The 16,637-nt window shown below is 41.8% G+C and overlaps 1 protein-coding gene across 36 annotated transcripts in view; it reads left to right on the top strand.

Moving 5' to 3' along the window:
* Nucleotides 1-16,637, top strand: part of tns1a (tensin 1a) — a 108,296-nt gene that overhangs the window by 72,820 nt on the left and 18,839 nt on the right. For 15 of the 36 annotated variants that reach the window (XM_073953974.1, XM_073953990.1, XM_073953979.1 and 12 more), the window contains 2 exons: nucleotides 10,798-12,327; nucleotides 15,735-15,922. In XM_073953974.1, coding sequence (XP_073810075.1) covers nucleotides 10,798-12,327; nucleotides 15,735-15,922 — 1,718 coding nt within the window. Of the gene's footprint in view, nucleotides 1-7,246; nucleotides 7,430-10,056; nucleotides 10,188-10,797; nucleotides 12,328-14,270; nucleotides 14,349-15,734; nucleotides 15,923-16,637 lie in introns of those variants that run through there. The other 21 variants (XM_073953970.1, XM_073953969.1, XM_073953968.1 and 18 more) reach the window with 5 other exon arrangements.

Here is a 16,637-nt window from a genome sequence, read left to right as displayed (position 1 = left end):
CCTCCCCGAATCGCGCCCATATCAGCTGAACAGACTCGGGGTGGAGTCTCCATTCTCCAGGACGTAACAGCTGTCGTGAGAGCGCATCGGCTGCACGATTGAGCGTGCCTGGGACGTGAATGGCGCGCAGCGATTTCAGCCGCGGGTGACTCCAGAGGAGCAGACGGCGGGCGAGCTGAGACATGCGGCGAGAGCGCATACCCCCCAAGCGGTTGATATACGCCGCCGCCGCCATACTGTCCGTCCTGACCAGCACGTGTTGCCGCTCCAGCACCGGTAAAAAGCGGTGGAGAGCGAGGAACACTGCCAACAGCTCTAGGCGATTGATATGCCAATGCAGCTGGGCACCCTTCCAGAGGCCCGCAGCCGCATGCCCGCGACACACGGCCCCCCAACCCGTGTTGGAAGCGTCTGTTGAAACAACAACATGGCTGGACGCCTGTCCTAGAGGCACACCGGCCTGTAGGAACGAGGGGTCGTTCCAAGGGCTGAGGGCGCGGCGACACAGCGCAGTAACCGAGACCCGGTGTGTGCCCGCGTGCCATGCGCGTCTGGGGACCCGATCGTGAAGCCAGTGCTGAAGTGGTCTCATATGGAGCAACCCGAGCGGCGTGACGGCGGCTGCGGATGCCATATGCCCCAGGAGCCTCTGAAAGAACTTCAGTGGGACCACTAGTTTGCTGTCGAGCTCCCTCAGACAGTTCAGCAACAGGCGAGCGCGTTCCTCGGAGAGGTGCGCTACCATGGTGATCGAGTCCAGCTCCATCCCGAGAAAAGAAATCCTCTGCACGGGGGCGAGTTTGCTCTTTTCTCGGTTGACCTGAAGCCCCAGTAGGCGGAGATGCCGAAGCACCTTGTCCCTGTGCATAATCAATTGCTCCCGCGAGTGGGCTAAAATCAGCCAGTCGTCGAGATAATTGAGCATGCGAATGCCCGCGAGCCGAAGGGGCGCTAGGGCACCCTCCGCGAGTTTGGTGAAGACCCGCGGAGACAGAGAGAGCCCGAAGGGGAGGACCTTGTACTGCCACGCTCGACCCTCGAACGCAAACCGCAGAAATTGGCGGTGGCGTGGAAGAATGGAGACATGGAAATACGCGTCCTTCAGGTCTATGGCTGCAAACCAATCCCGAGGACGAACGCATTGGAGAATGCGCCTCTGCGTGAGCATTCTGAACGGCAGCCTGTGCAGACAGCGGTTCAAAACGCGCAGATCTAGGATTGGCCGTGACCCACCGCTCTTTTTGGGTACGATGAAGTATGGGCTGTAAAACCCACTCTCCATCTCGGCTGGAGGAACCGGCTCGATTGCACCCTTCGCCAGGAGGGGAGCAATCTCCTCTCGCAAGACAGGGGCGGACAGGGGGTTGACCCTGGAGAAATACACGCCCGTAAACTTGGGGGGCCGTTTCGCGAACTGAATCGCGTAACCGAGTCTGATTGTGCGTATGAGCCACCGCGAGGGGCTGGCCCGCGCTAACCAGGCAGGCAGAGCCCTCGCTAATGTAGTCATCGCTACAATCGCTGACGTACCAGCGGTGGGGCAGCGCGGAGTGGGTGTGCTGATCCGGGAAGCACGAGGGTCCCGCGGAAGAGCTGGAGGAGAGCGATTCGCTCTGGCTCCGCACCCTGACTCCGGAGAGGGGGCTGGAGGGCTGAGGGAAGGGAGACCGTCCCCCCAGCGCTCGTGAGCCACTGGCAAAGCACGTAGAGTCTGCGAGCCGGAAGGCAGCGCGTCCCAGACTGGCAGAACTCGTGCAGTCACATCCGGGGAAGGGAAAAAGTGCTCTTTTACTGATGTTTTGGTGGCACTGAAAAGTACCGTTGTTATCGGGGCCCCGCCCTCCAGCGGGGAAAGAGCAAGTTTCCTTTTCTCCGGATGGCCTGTCTCAGGGACGCTTCGCGGTCCGTTTACCGGACTTAACGGCGCCCTGGGCAGGAGGGGCTGCCTGCTTTCGAGGTGAACGCCGCGCCCGCTTGGCCGGAGGCGCAGGCGGGGGCGGGGCAGCACTCGTTGGCGGGCACCCTCTGCGAGGAACAGCGGAGGTGGATGGCTCGGCGGGCGGAGCGGGCTTACGGCCACGCCGATAGATGACATTGCCCATCGCATCCGACTGCTCTTTCACCGCCTTGAATTCCTGGGTGAATTCAGCGACGGTGTCGCCGAACAGGCCAGCCTGGGATATGGGCGAGTCAAGAAAGCGAACTTTGTCAACGTCGCGCATATCGGCCAGGTTTAGCCAGAGGTGGCGTTCCTGAACCACAAGTGTGGACATCGTCCTCCCCAGCGCACACGCGGCGGACTTAGTAGTCCGAAGAGCATAGTCGGTCGCGGTGCGCAGCTCATGTAATAAGCTTGGGTTGGACCCGCCCTCGTGCAGCTCGGCCAGCGCCTGCACTTGGTAGCGCTGGTAGGTGGCCATCGCGTGCAAAGCAGAAGCAGCCTTGCCCGCAGCCTTATAAGCTCTGGCTCCGAGGGAGGCAGACAACCTACAGGCTTTGGACGGGAGGCGGGGCAAACCCCGCCACGTAGAGGCGCCGCGCGGACAAAGATTGACCGCGATAGCGCGCTCCACTGACGGGATCGCCTCATACCCCCTGGCAGCTCCGCCGTCAAGGGCGGTGAGGGCGGAGGCACTCGCAGCACGGGCAGAGAAAGGTGCCCTCCAGGACTGCGTGAGCCTACTGTGCACTTCCGGGAAGAAGGGGACGAGAGGCTTCGAAGGCTTCGCCTTCTGGTCCTCTACGTAGCACCCATCTAGTCGGTCCGGCCGCGGAGCTGGGGGATAAACCATCTCCAACCCCACGGCCGAAGCAGCCCGGGAAAGCACGGCTAACATGTCCGCTTCAGGATCCGATTTTACAGCGCTCACCTGCCCGGAGGGGGCGAGCGGGTCCGGATCTTCGTCGGACAGTGAAAGCCCACCCTCCGATGCCGCGGAGGACATCTGATCTCCGGTGTCAGCGAGTGTGAGAGCTACCATCTGGTTAGACGGATCACTCTCACCACCCGAAGCTTGGATGGAGCGCCGTGAGGAGCGAGAGGTCCGCGAGCCCGTGGGCGGCGGATTATCTCCCGCTGAAACCCTCAGATCTGCCCGAGCGCCTGCTGCTTTTTTAGAACAGGAGGCAACTGGGGTGGCTCGCTCTCTTGCGAAAGTTAGCCGCGATCTTAGCTGTGCAACGGTCATGGCATCGCAATGACGACATGAACCGCCCGCGAGCACCGCATTAACATGCTGGACCCCCAAGCATGCAATGCAGTGATCGTGTCCATCATCCGGAGCCAGGAAACCCCCGCATCCAGAAACGCACAGTCGGAGCGCCATCCTGAAAAGGACGTGCTGCACGACTGTGTTGCTCTTTTAGGAAAGTTGCAACTATACGCACCGCTCTGGAGGACCGGACCCAAAGAACCGCAGGCAAGGGAGTAACCCAGCTCGACCGTCTGCCACCGCGAAGACCCACTCTGGACCGGGAGACACACTCGTTCGCTCTGAAGTGCTGATCAGCAAGAGGAACCCTCATCGACTCACTCAGAAAGGATCTGAAGCGAAAAGGATGGCGTCTGCTGGCTTCAGGTGTGCTTATATGCTGAGATAATTGCAGATGTCGCACACCTGCGCAAGCTTACGCTGCCAATTAATTTCATTCATTGGCCCGTTCAATACTCTCCAGACAAGCGGCTTCTGATCCGAATCCTCCCAATGCGTAGATTTTACAAATCAAATCCACTTATAGTGCTGAAGTTCCCCCCGAAGGGGAACAATTGTTCACTGCTATAGCCTTCAGAAACTTGTACTCTTTCTTTGGGCTACAATTATTGCTGTTCTATAATTTTAAATACTTTGAATAGCATAGCATTTTGAATGATGTAGATTACATTCCATTTCTAAAAAACAAAGTCTTGATGAATTCTTTTATCACTTTGATCTCCACTGAATAGTCTTACATAGCCCCTTTTTATAGCATGTAATGAATAAATTAGAGTTAAAGTATATAGCATATAGGTCTTTAGTATACTTTAAAACAAGTGATCATAACAGCTTTCTCACCACTGTCATTTTTTTCTTGCATCTTTATTTTGTTATTGAGAGGAAAAAATGCAGAGCCTGTTTGCATATTCTTCTCTCATAGTGTCACTTTCAGTGGCGTGGGTGCTTTTCTTATAACACACATAACAACAATTCTATCCCTTTAATGACATTCAGTCTCTTATACATTGTATGCATGAATGCAAACATGAAACACCAACTTTATGTCAGTGGTTTTGCTGATACAAAGACTTTCTGAATTCTTCATATACCCCTTTTAGAAAGGATCAAGGTCAGAATGTAATGGTCATTTGACCTTGTGCTGTATGTACACCATGTCTCATTCCCTTTGATGTGTTGGTGTGGACGTGGAATTATTGTGTTCTTGGAGAAAGAGTTTGAAGGGGTCACTGGCAGTTGTTCTGCTAGCTTGACAGTGTACTGTAAACAACAATGTAGGGTTAAATGGGATATATTAATTTTCTTCTCATTGCTGCTAATGATCAAGACTCTAGGGATGCCACTTGAAAGCATTGTCTACTTAATGGATTATGAATGTTTTTCAAGGCATTTAGATATTGGCAGCCATGGCTTTATGGTTAGAGATTTGAACTTGTTATCCAAAGATTGCAGGTCTGAGTACCACCACTGGCAGGGGTTGTAGGTGTTGGGAGTATATAATGAGCTTTCTCACCACCCTCAGTGCTACGGCTCCCTGGGCAGGCCACCGCTCTGGGTGTATGTTCATGGGTAGGAGTCGTTTTGGATAAAAGGATCTGCAAATGCTTAAATATAAAGATGAGATAATGATTTGGCATTTTGATGAGGTTGTTCTAATTTTCTGTGCATTTTACTTATCACCTTAAGGTGGGAAAAAATTATATCTCAGGTCATTAGGACACTTTTCCCTTGACTTCATTTCTTTAAATCCATGTGGTCTGCCACACTAAGCCCTTCCCATGCCTCCTGCCAATCAGAGTTTTAAATAGCATCTAAAGAAATAGAAGGCGTCAGTGGCCCTGCTGGCAGCCCCAGGGACGGGTGGAAAACTGACACTCCTCTCTTCGGTGTTCTCTGCTGGGAGGAAGGGCTGGTGGGTAAAGCCAAAGACGAGGGTACCCCGAAACATATGTAACCCCCCACACACAATGAACATGGTGATCATAAAGGAAAGAAAATATTGGTGCTGTCATGACAGAACTTTGGGAAAATAGAATGACACTTTAGGTCTAAAGGATTTACACTTTGAGGCAAATTAAAAAAAACGGAGCAAATTATCCTGTCAAATCCAATAAAAGCACATGGAAGTGGAAAAAACTTTTTAGGTGAGTTACTGGCAATTTATAAACACATGCAGTAATATGAAATCATATTTATGTATTGGCTTTTGAAGATATTGGTGTAACAGAAAAGGAGAAGAAGATGGGGACAGGATTAGAAAGTCTCTGATGTGGGGCCTAAACTACGGTCACCTAAAATGTATTAAATGTTTGAAATACTGCCCAGAAGGTTATCTGCTCCATACATATTTTTTTTTCTTTTAAATAAATAAATATCATAATAAATCCTTTAATATACACATTACCCATTTAATTAAAACATAAAAAGGGGTAAAGCTCAGCTGGGTATAAAGGGTTGGATAGCACACAAAACAGAAAATTATAACAAACTCAAGGACACAGAATCGGTCCAACTCTCAGCTTTCAACAGCAAAACTTTAATAGGCATGAAGGAGCATTTAGACTTACAGGAGAAAAAATATTCCTACCACCTTTAAAAACTACCATTAAAAATATAAATATAAATTTGAATACTAATTTACAGCTTTAAATAATAGTTTGGGAAGAATAAGATCTCATCATAATTAATCCTGATTATCAGTAATAATTTGTATTTGTTTTTTAAAGCGGTAAACAAGACAGATAAAATTACATTTTGTTTGGCAATATACAGTTGAATTCAAAATTATTGGCCACCCTTTGATTTTTTTTTCTTTTTTTAAATATTTCCCAAATGATGTTTAACAGAGCAAGGAAATTTTCACAGTATGTCTGAAAATATTTTTTCTTCTGGAGAAAGTCTTATCTGTTTTATTTAGACTAGAATAAAAGCAGTTTTAATTTTTTTAAACACCATTTTAAGGACAAAAATATTAGCCCCTTTAGGCTATTTTTTTTCAATTGTCTAGAGAACAAACCATTATTATACAATAACTTGCCTAATTACCCTAACCTGCCCAGTTAACCTAATTAACCTAGTTAAGTCTTTAGATGTCACTTTAAGCTGTATAGAAGTGTTTTAAAATTGTCTAGTAAAATATTATTTACTGTCATCATGGGAAAGATAAAATAAGTCAGTTATTGTAAATGAGTTATTAAAACTATTATGTTTAGAGATGTCTCTCTATGACGGGGAAAAAATAAACAGGGGGGCTAACAATTCTGACTTCAACTGTGTGTGTGTGTGTGTGTGTGTGTGTGTGTGTGTGTGTGTGTGTGTGTGTGTGTGTGTGTGTGTGTGTGTGTGTGTGTGTGTGTGTGTGTGTGTGTGTGTGCACGTACACTACTTTTTCAAAATTAAAAAAAATAATTATTTCACGTTTAATGTAATATGTTATTTACTTGTAATTGATTGTGAAATTGATCTGAATGAACATGTTTTTTCTACATTAAGTCCTGTGTTTAGAGTTTAAACTTGGAATATATAAAATTAAATTAATCATTATAATAATGCAGTGTAGTGAAATGTGAATCAATAACTTAATTAGGTAGTCAGCAAAACAACTAAAATGTAATCAGACCCTAAACAGAACAGCATGATGTGACAGAAATACATCCAAAGAGAGCAAAAGACAAATCCTTTCAAATGCCAGCTCAGTGATTGCACTCCAGAAAACAACAGACAAACATGACTTTGAATGAAGAAGCTTTGAGCCACTATCTACTTTATTATTTAAAAGATTTAATGAGAAGATATGACAATATCTTACAAATCTCAAGCCCCACATACGCATATATTTCCATTTGTGTGTGTTCCCAGGGTATGTGGTGACTGTCTATGTATGTATGCCTATGACAGAGACAGAGGGGTGCTCTGGGGCAGTATAGCTATCAGGGCTTGTTTACAGCTTGGGCTCCCATATTTGGCTGCTGCACGGCTTCATGGCATTTTTGGAATGACTGAGAGGGAAGTGTGTGGAACAGAGAGAGAGAGACAGAGAGAGGTGACTGTGACACTTGGTCAGAGTGACTCACAAAAGAGAGAAACTCTGTTTAATGAACTGGACAAAATGATATCTTTTCAAAGACACAGAGACTGGCTAAGTCTCTGGTGAACGGTGCTGAATACAGTACTTGGAATCAAAACTGAATTTGAGTTTACATCGGGCCTCAAAATAGGTGAGTGTTACAGATGATGTTTCCTCATTCAAACTGCATTCGCAATGCATGATTCGCTACTGTATCTTTTACAGAGTTCATTTTGTATAATTTATATACAAAAAGATTCATATTTTTAAATATAAAGGTGAATTATAGACTAAATTGTATTGGCGAAATGTTTTACATTTTGGACAGTCAGAAAAAAAAATGTTCCAGACCTCTTTGACGAAGTTTGTTATTCAAAGTTGAGATTTCTCTATAATCTAAAAACAGCTTCTGTGGTTATTCCTTTTGTCAATACAAGATGTCCATCATTTGAGACATTTTAGATGGCGTTTGTGCCCCTAAAAATGACCACACATTCAAGCCTTTGTTTTAAGAGTCTGAATAGTATATCTTTTCTCTGATCTGTTGTGATACAGTATGTTTGTTTGTTTGTTTGTTTGTTTGTTTGTTTGTTTGTTTTTAGTATGCACATTGCTATACTATTCTTATTGAGAAAATAATGTTTTTTCAGTAGTTTCTGTAGGTTTTTTTCTGTTGTTTTTTAAACTACCCAAGTATAATTTTTATGAGTAAAATTTTTCTATTAATTATATATTGGATTAATATATTTAAACATTTAAAGTTTCACTGTAAATCATTTTAAAACAAGGTTGTGGGGTATATATCTAGAAGAAATCGTACACAAATATGTAGTATCTATTTATTAATATTAGTAATGTTAATGTAAATAAGAATTTATCATTATGTGTCTTCATCCAGCAATACATTTTGTGGTATTGTTAATGGTATAATTATGTTATAATTAAGTTGTGGAATCACTTCTGAACCTCTGGTCATGTAAATGAAAAGTGCATACAACAACAAATAAATACGGAGCAAAATGTAATACAGAAGTGTTCTGTGTTTGGCTGTATGTGACGATGATGACGGAATGTTATGCTGAACGTGAATGAGCTGTTCTGTCTTAGTAAGTGGCTGTTGGATCACTATGTGACTTCATGTTGAATATAAACAGCCCACCTCCATCCCCCCGTTTTAACTCTTACAGTATCTTGATGTCTCTTATGTTTTCTCATGTCATTGCCATTTCTGTCAGCTAACCACTGGCCCATTCCATTTCTGTAAATTCCCATTATGCTCTTACCACCCGTGTATGTCTGTCTATCTGTCTGTCAGTCAGTCTGTCTGTCTGTCATTTATCCGTTCTATATATCTGCCTAGCTGTCTACATGTCTGCTTCCCACCTCATATTCTTTTTTCAACCTCTCCCTGCTGTCTGTCTGTCTGTCTGTCTGCCATATGTCTGTCTCCTCCAATTCCATGACCTTATTTGTTTTTTTATTTGCTGTTTCCTTTTGTTATTTATTAAAATATCCTTATATTTTAACGTTCTTATAAATTTGGCCTTTATAAAAAATATTTTAAACTATAGTGGCCTCTGCTTCTTCTCTCTCTCCTTCTCTCTCTCTCTCTCTCTCTTGACCAACACTCTGGCATTATTTACCCATGATATCATTCCCTTGGCCTAACGTAATGCCATGGCTGTTGCTAGACAGACAGAGTAAAACTTGGCTATCATCATACTAAACAAGTTTGTGCATATTTTCTGAACTCCAGCAGCAATCATTTGCTAGTTACATGAAACTACTTAGGTTTAAGTTACAATCTGGTAATTGTGTGGTCTGGGCAATTAAGGGATCTTATAAATAGTATAGTACATGTCTCATTTGTCTTCCTTGTCTCAAACGTGCAATCTTAGCTCAAGCTTATTAGGGCTTATAATATTTATATTATCAATGCTTTCTAATTAAAATGCAAAAACAAATGTTACACAAATGTGCAATAGTCATCTCAGCATTTCATCTTCCTTCTTTTTCTTCCATCATTTTCTCTTAGTCATTGTTTTTCAAAACTTTAATTGACTGTACATCAGTGAAGCCAAAAATTCACAGTACTTTCAGAAAGTCTCTCCTGCTGTAGAATATACCAGCCAGACACTTTATTAAAATCCTGCCTGCATCATTTCAGTAATTTGGGTGGATTTAAAAACACTATAAATCAACATAGGGTTGCCAGCTCTGTACATTTTAAATTGTGATTTAATTTAATTGTATTATTTTCATCTTTATTTTGGAACATCAGTCATTACTGCGCTTAATTGCTGTTCCTTGGAAATAGTGGAGGAATTGACGTAATATCAGATGGACTACTAAATCAGTGTGCTTGGTTTTAGACACATTTCTGAACTTTTTAAAGGTATTATTTTGTCATTGAATGCTTAAGTATGAGTGAGAGATTAAACTTCAGTGGAAACCACAAAAAAATATATATGTGAGGAAAATTAATAATGAATAATGTGTCTGATACAGTGCCATGTTTGCTGATTAGTGCCACTTTCCTCATGCATCAGACGTTTGAGGCCAATGCATTCTACTGGGAAGTATGATGTCATAATTCTGTTATGGCATAAAATCAATTGGAAAAATGCAGTATCTGTATCTGTCATAAAGCTTTTAACAGATGAAAGATATAGCACTGGCACATATTTGTCATGGCCAATAACCTTTTCTTCTTTCATTTTTTTTACATAAAAAGTGTGATTCTAAAATTGTCATGCTTTTGGATGCTTTACCATATAGGAAGCCATCCACACAGGTTCACGGCTAATGTGGAGATTTGTCATCTGTTGCTGGTTATATGGTATATGCAGATAGCTGAAGAGGCTCCAAACAGAAGGTGTCTTCTGAAGCCATGTGATAGGTTGTGCAAGGTACAGAATTAATTTTTAACTGTTGTTCACTGGAAATCTTCCCCTTGCTGCTTTTCAATTTGTCAAATGACATCAAACTAAAGGAATTTGACATTAACCACATAAAAATGTGTACTGTATGTTAACCAGGCTGTTTTTTAAATTGAACTTGAACGCAAATGACATTTCAGAGCTCAAGTGGAGGGTAAGATTTTCAGTTAATAACAGATTAAATTTGGTCTGTTGGCCTCCAATGTCAAAGCTGTCGTATGACTTCAGAAGAGATACAGAATAAAACTATAAATGTAAAGAAACATTTCAAAAGTTTAAGCTAATGATGACTCTGCACTCTTAAAAATAATGGTTCTAAAAGGGTGTGTTCACAGAAATGCTATAGATTCTCCAAAGAATCATTCATTGGATAGTTCTTAAAAGAACCATTTTTCTTTATGCAGTAAAATCAATAATCTGAAGAGTTCTTCTCCACTGTTTGGTTCAGTTTGTTCATGGAACCAATAATGCTAATAATGAAGCTTTATTTTTAAGAGTGATGTTACATTTTTAAATGGGCTACAATGGAAAAGGTCAGTCTTAAATGCTCATAAGATAATTTTTATAACCTCTCTTTCAGATGCTGCTCATACTCAAGGTCCAATAGACGGCAATCTGTACGCCCGGGTTCAAAAGAAAAACTCTCTTGAGGGTATTGTGCCAGCCAATGGTGCTTATTCAACTGACCGTGTTCCTCCTGTAGCTGAACACGCTCTTCCTCTTCCAGTTGCCAACCATCAGCTACCAGCTGCAGACCACGCTCTTTCTGTCAGCAGTGACTCAGGCAACTCCACCGCTTCCGTTAAGACAGACCGCACAGATGATGCTCAACAATCTCTGTCATCCTCAGGGCCTGTGAGCCAAGCTCCCCCTGGGACAGTAATTAGCCCCTGTGAGAACCGAGAGTTGGAACAACTTCTGAGTGGTTCAGAGGGACCACCTCATCAGTCTTTCCTCTCTTTTGCTAACACAAGCCCAGGGGTTGGTGTGAGGCACCTTGTGCCAGCCCAGGTCCACGTTAACGGACAAGCAGGTGCTGAGCGGGAAACTGGCATTATTGACGACGAGTTACCAGAAAGCCAGGTGGGAGATAACAGTGCTGGCAGTCTTGGTACACTCTCCTCCTTTGAAGGTCAAGATACACCAGCTGACAGTAAAACAGTCACAGAGTGCACTGTAGTAGAAGTAGAGGGACATTGTGGGACTTTCCTAGAGCGGAGGTCTAAAAAGGAAATGCCTGTACACCAGCTTCGAGGGTCATCATCAGCTCATGGACTGATAGACTACAGTGGGCAGAATGAAGGAATGTATCGCTCACAGTCATATGGTGGCATGATGCTGGATGGAGGTCATAGGTATTTGCCACAGGCTCCGGAACGTAATACCAGCAGTAGAGAGGCAGTGCAGCGAGGGCTCAGTGCTTGGCACCAATATGGTCTTGTAGATGACCCTTTCTTTGGCTCTAATGGTGCCCTGCCACGCTTCTCAACTCGTGGAGGAGGGTCACAGCAGGATGTAGAACAATCTATAGATGCCCTAAACATGCTCATGCTTGATTTGGAGCCTTCGCACACACCCGTTCCCAAATCTCAGAGTGCTCCCCCAGGTGAAAACATCTCAGCTTTTCATCCACCCTTTGGCCAAACCATAGCCAGACCTTCTTACCAGGCTGACCAGGCCATATATAGTGTAACTGGTGGCCCACCTCTATCTTCCTCTGCTAGTTTTGGCCAGTCCTCACAAAGGTCATCACCTGCTTACCCCATAACTCCAACATCTGACCATCAAAGAGGTTATCCTCAAACTCCACAGACCCCTCAGACCCCTTATTCACCTATTTATCAGCAAGATCCCTACAGTATCAGGGGAGGTTCAGTTACAACACCATCCCCAACTTTAACCCTCCCATCTCCAATCAAGCCCCAGTATGTCTACCCAGGAAGTGAAGTGTCATACTCTCCAGATCTTCAGGGTACATTCCCAGGCCCTCAGAAAAGCTACAGCGCATCATCATCTCCTCTCCCTCCTGTTACCCTTGCAAAAGAGCCTGAGCCAAAGTCTGAGGAGGAAATGCTAAACCTTGAGGGACTTGTGGCCCACCGTGTGGCAGGTGAGAAAGAAGAAAACTCTCTACACTGAATACACAGCTTTTGATGCTTTAACAATTTCATTAGATCATATTCTTAAAAATCATCTGTTAATTATCTGTAAATTTTGTGTAATACAGATATTATTCTACTTAGCCTTAGTGCTCATTTTGATGGAAAGAAAATAGTAGCCTTCTGGCTTCATTTAACTCAACAGTTATTTTGCAGTTATTTTGTCCATTAAAACCAAGCACATTAACTGGTAATGAATCAAAAAAGTTTCCTGCAAATATGTCCCACTGCGTGTATATACAAGGAACACATGTTCTAATATAGTACTCTAAAGCTGACATACAGACTAAAGAATGATAAAAGAAGATTATAGAGGTGTCATCTTTTCACATGTTGATGTAGAGTATTTCTGGCAGACACTCAGATTGTTCACATCAACACTGTCCTCTGAGTAGGAGTGGATAGCTGCAAGATGTAAGTCACCAACAGTCAGAATAGACCTACTGTGCTGTGCTAAAACTACCATGCATTCCCTGGCTTTGACAACAGCTACTGAATTTACTAAAAAACATAACAGCACCATCTTCTGGCTGTGAAAGAAATTGCTAGACAGGCTTTATGAAACATAAAAGGCCTATTTTACAGCCAGCTAAATGTGACCCAATTCCATTTTTTGCTCATATGTGACACTAAGAAAATGTGTTCTATAACTGTGTAAACAGGAAAAGGGAGAACACATGCATAAATGAGATATAATTTAGATATTTGCCAATGCTATTATCATGTAAACAAATTAAAACAGCAGATTAGATTTTCTGAGCTATTGTATTGTGTATGTAATCAAAAATATGACAATTTGGTAGCTCTCCATGGCGTACTGAGTTAATATTGTATAATAATATTAATTATGTATTATATTAATTATATTGTATAATGGGTGATGTGGTGGCGCAGTAGGTAGTGTTGTTGTCTCACAGCAAGAAGGTCACTGGTTCGAGCCTCGGCTGGGTCAGTTGGCATTTCTGTGTCAAGTTTGCCTGTTCTCCCCGCGTTCGTGTGGGTTTCCTCTGGGTGCTCCGGTTTCCCTCACAGTCCAAAGACATGTGGTACAGGTAAACTGGGTAAGCTAAATTGTCCGTAGTGTATATATGTGAATGATGTATGGGTGTTTCCAAGTGATGGGTTGCAACTAGAAGGGCATCCACTGCGTAAAACATATGCTGGATAAGTTGGCAGTTCATTCTGCTGTGGCAATCCCAGATTAATAAAGGGACTAAGCCAAAAAGGAATGAATGAATGAATGAATGAATGAATGAATGAATGAATGAATGAATGTACTCTATAATATTCTTAGGAAGAATTGATTGTTACTGTTGAGGCAGTAAATGTGAACAACAACAATACAAATAATAATAATAATTAATAAAAATAAAAAAAACATAATATGTCCCCGCCTGTCCTTGCACCCAGACATCCTCTGAATGGTTAAGAACACATTAACTGACACATATGCACATCCACTTATACTCCTCTGCCTTAAAATCATGGTGATTTTTGACAAACTTAACAGATATTGCAGAGTTAGCATCAAGTGTATTTCGTGTTCATCCATCTTGGTTAGCGTGTGGTACAATAACCCAGTTTAAGCATTGTGCAATGTTTCAAATGGTATGGTAAGTGTAAACACGTGAACTGGATATGGGTCACAATTGAAAGAACATGTAAACGAAAATGTGCAACAAATCTGAATTAAGCATGAATGATGACACCTTAATGAAAGGTGAAAAGATCCAGAAACGAGGATTCACAATTTCTTAATTTTCCTTGTTTTTCCCTGTTCTCTCAATATCTGCTCTGGCATGTGGACCACCTCTCACACCATTGATTCCCCACCTGCATCTTCACTCTCCCTCTCTTCTCCTGCTTCAACCCACTTCATCATTCTTCTACCCAGAGTACAACGCCCGCATCCGGGGCATCTCCAAGAGCATGTCCTTCCAGTCCGAACATCATCGTTCTTATTCCTTCTCTGGTTTGTTTGTCCCTTCACACAATCCTTCACCTTTCCCTCTATCCTCCACCCATTCTATTCTTTCACTAGATTTCTGTCATCTTCTCTATTGTGTCTCTATTGTGGCTTATTTTTCTAATTGATAGGCCAATAATTTGGAAACAAGCTCTGAATATACCATGAAATAATAAAGTTATGTTTTATTATTCAATTCAGTGTTTTTGACAGTGGTATTGGATCTCAGTTATAAAGTCATAAAGAATATTGAAATTTGGAGGGTATATTTGAACAGTTCTGTTTGTCATAGCTTATTTCTATTTTATATTACTGGAATTATATAACAAATTACTGGAAATATATAACAAAAACGCACTCAAAATCCTTAAAAACCTAAAATGTTGCCTTCAATTAAAAAAACAGCTGAGAGGATATGTGGTTATTTAAAACTATTTGTTTTACTAACAGGAGTTCTATCCCAAATGATAGTAGGGATAATATAAAACTAATGATATATAGGGTTGAAATCATTTGACAATTACTCTGGGCTTTAAGCTTGTCTATGGTATAAGTAGGCCAAATTCATCTGCTTATTCCTCAATTTTACTTGCTTAATTCCGAGAATTAAACCAGCACAGCAATGACAATGAAAAATAATTAATCAATATAGAATCTCTAAAAAGTGTTTTATGCAGATGAAATGACCTTAGTTTTAACAATCACGCAAAACGCCTTCTCCTGTAGCTTCATGTTGCCACAAAGTTGCAATGTCATGACGGTTTTTCCCAAGTTTCAGTTCAATGTGAATTTGTATCCTTACACTCTTTTGAAAATGAATAACTTTGCAATTTATATATCAATTTCCAATCATTAAGTACTGCCAGCTTATTATCAGCTAAACTGTATTTTGATGGTCCCAAAACAAATTCATTCCACTGACTAGTCTAACTTTGCCAAGTTAGTATGTCAACCTTTTTTATTAAACCTACAGTAATTGATCTATAGATCAATAGTATCTAATAAAACTCATTAAAACATGAAACAAAATGTATATTAAAAAAAAAATACAGTCACACTTTTTTTGATGGTCCGTTTGTTAATTTTAAGCTACATTGTACCTAAAGTTCATGCCAACTAAATCTCATTAGATTATAAGTAGACTGTTAGATTGGGGTTGGGGTTAGTGTAAGTTGACATGTACTTGCAAAGTTTCTTGTTCAGTTAAATGTCTGTTTAGCAACAGTAGATATTAAGCAGACTACTAGTCTACTAAAACTCAAATGGACCATCAAAATAAAGTGTTACCAAAAATCCAAAATACAGTAGAAAGCTAAGAAATATGTATATATTTAACTCTAGTTACACATAATCTGCATTTTCTTGAAAAATGTACTCTTCCATGTGCTTTAGGATCACATTCACGTACAGTAACCCCAGACGAAGCCATGCCTACTGTACGCCGACGAACCACCAGTGAGAGCCAGTACCTCAGTAGCCAACATGACAGTGCGGCCCATGTGGTGCGCTCTCCATTGAAGCCTGTATCTCCAGAGTTTGCCAACACTATTACAATGAACCCAGGTGGACAACCCAAGGAGGTAAAGAATAAGATAATAGATAATAATAGATAAGATATACAACTAGATGTTTCATACAGTTTGTTTGTTTGTTTTTTGTTTGTTTAGTTGAAGATTGACTATTTGCACTAAGTCTAATTAGCTGTAGACAAGTAAAAATATCATTTTCTTAGATGTCAATGCAAATTACACTAAGTACAATTACACTAAGTACTAAGTACAAACAGATGCATTAAACATGCTAATATTAATTAACTGTTTACACCAAATAAAAATAGATGCATTATGTTATTTACACTAATTGCAAATAGTGACTTTGTTTGCAATTTATTTATGAATTGTATTTTTATTTACAATGTATTGTTTTGTTTGTTTGTTTTTTGATACTATGCTCGATGCAAATAGTGGCAGATATGTGCACCTTAGTATTAAGGGTAACTTATAAAACAATATGCTCTTTTATTTGGTGTAATTGCTGTTATTTATTGAATTGATGCTACCTTATGGGATAATCCAATCTGCTGTGTTATGAAGAAAAATAAAAATCAGTTCGGGAAAACATGAGTTTTAACCCAAGTGCATTGTTTAAAATGGTTACCTTACTATGCATCTTACTTCCTACTCTATTGTGCTGTGATAATGAGACATAATTTGTCTCTATGCATGTATTGGGCAGTCAATGCAAATAGTAAAAAAAAAAAGTGTAAACAGACAATTTTATGATTGATTTATTGTG

The sequence above is a fragment of the Danio rerio genome, chromosome 6 (genome assembly GCF_049306965.1).
Source record: "Danio rerio strain Tuebingen ecotype United States chromosome 6, GRCz12tu, whole genome shotgun sequence".
Taxonomy (NCBI): Eukaryota; Metazoa; Chordata; class Actinopteri; order Cypriniformes; family Danionidae; genus Danio; species Danio rerio.
The sequence above is the reverse complement of the archived record's forward strand: the minus strand, read 5'-3'. Positions and strand labels throughout refer to the sequence as shown.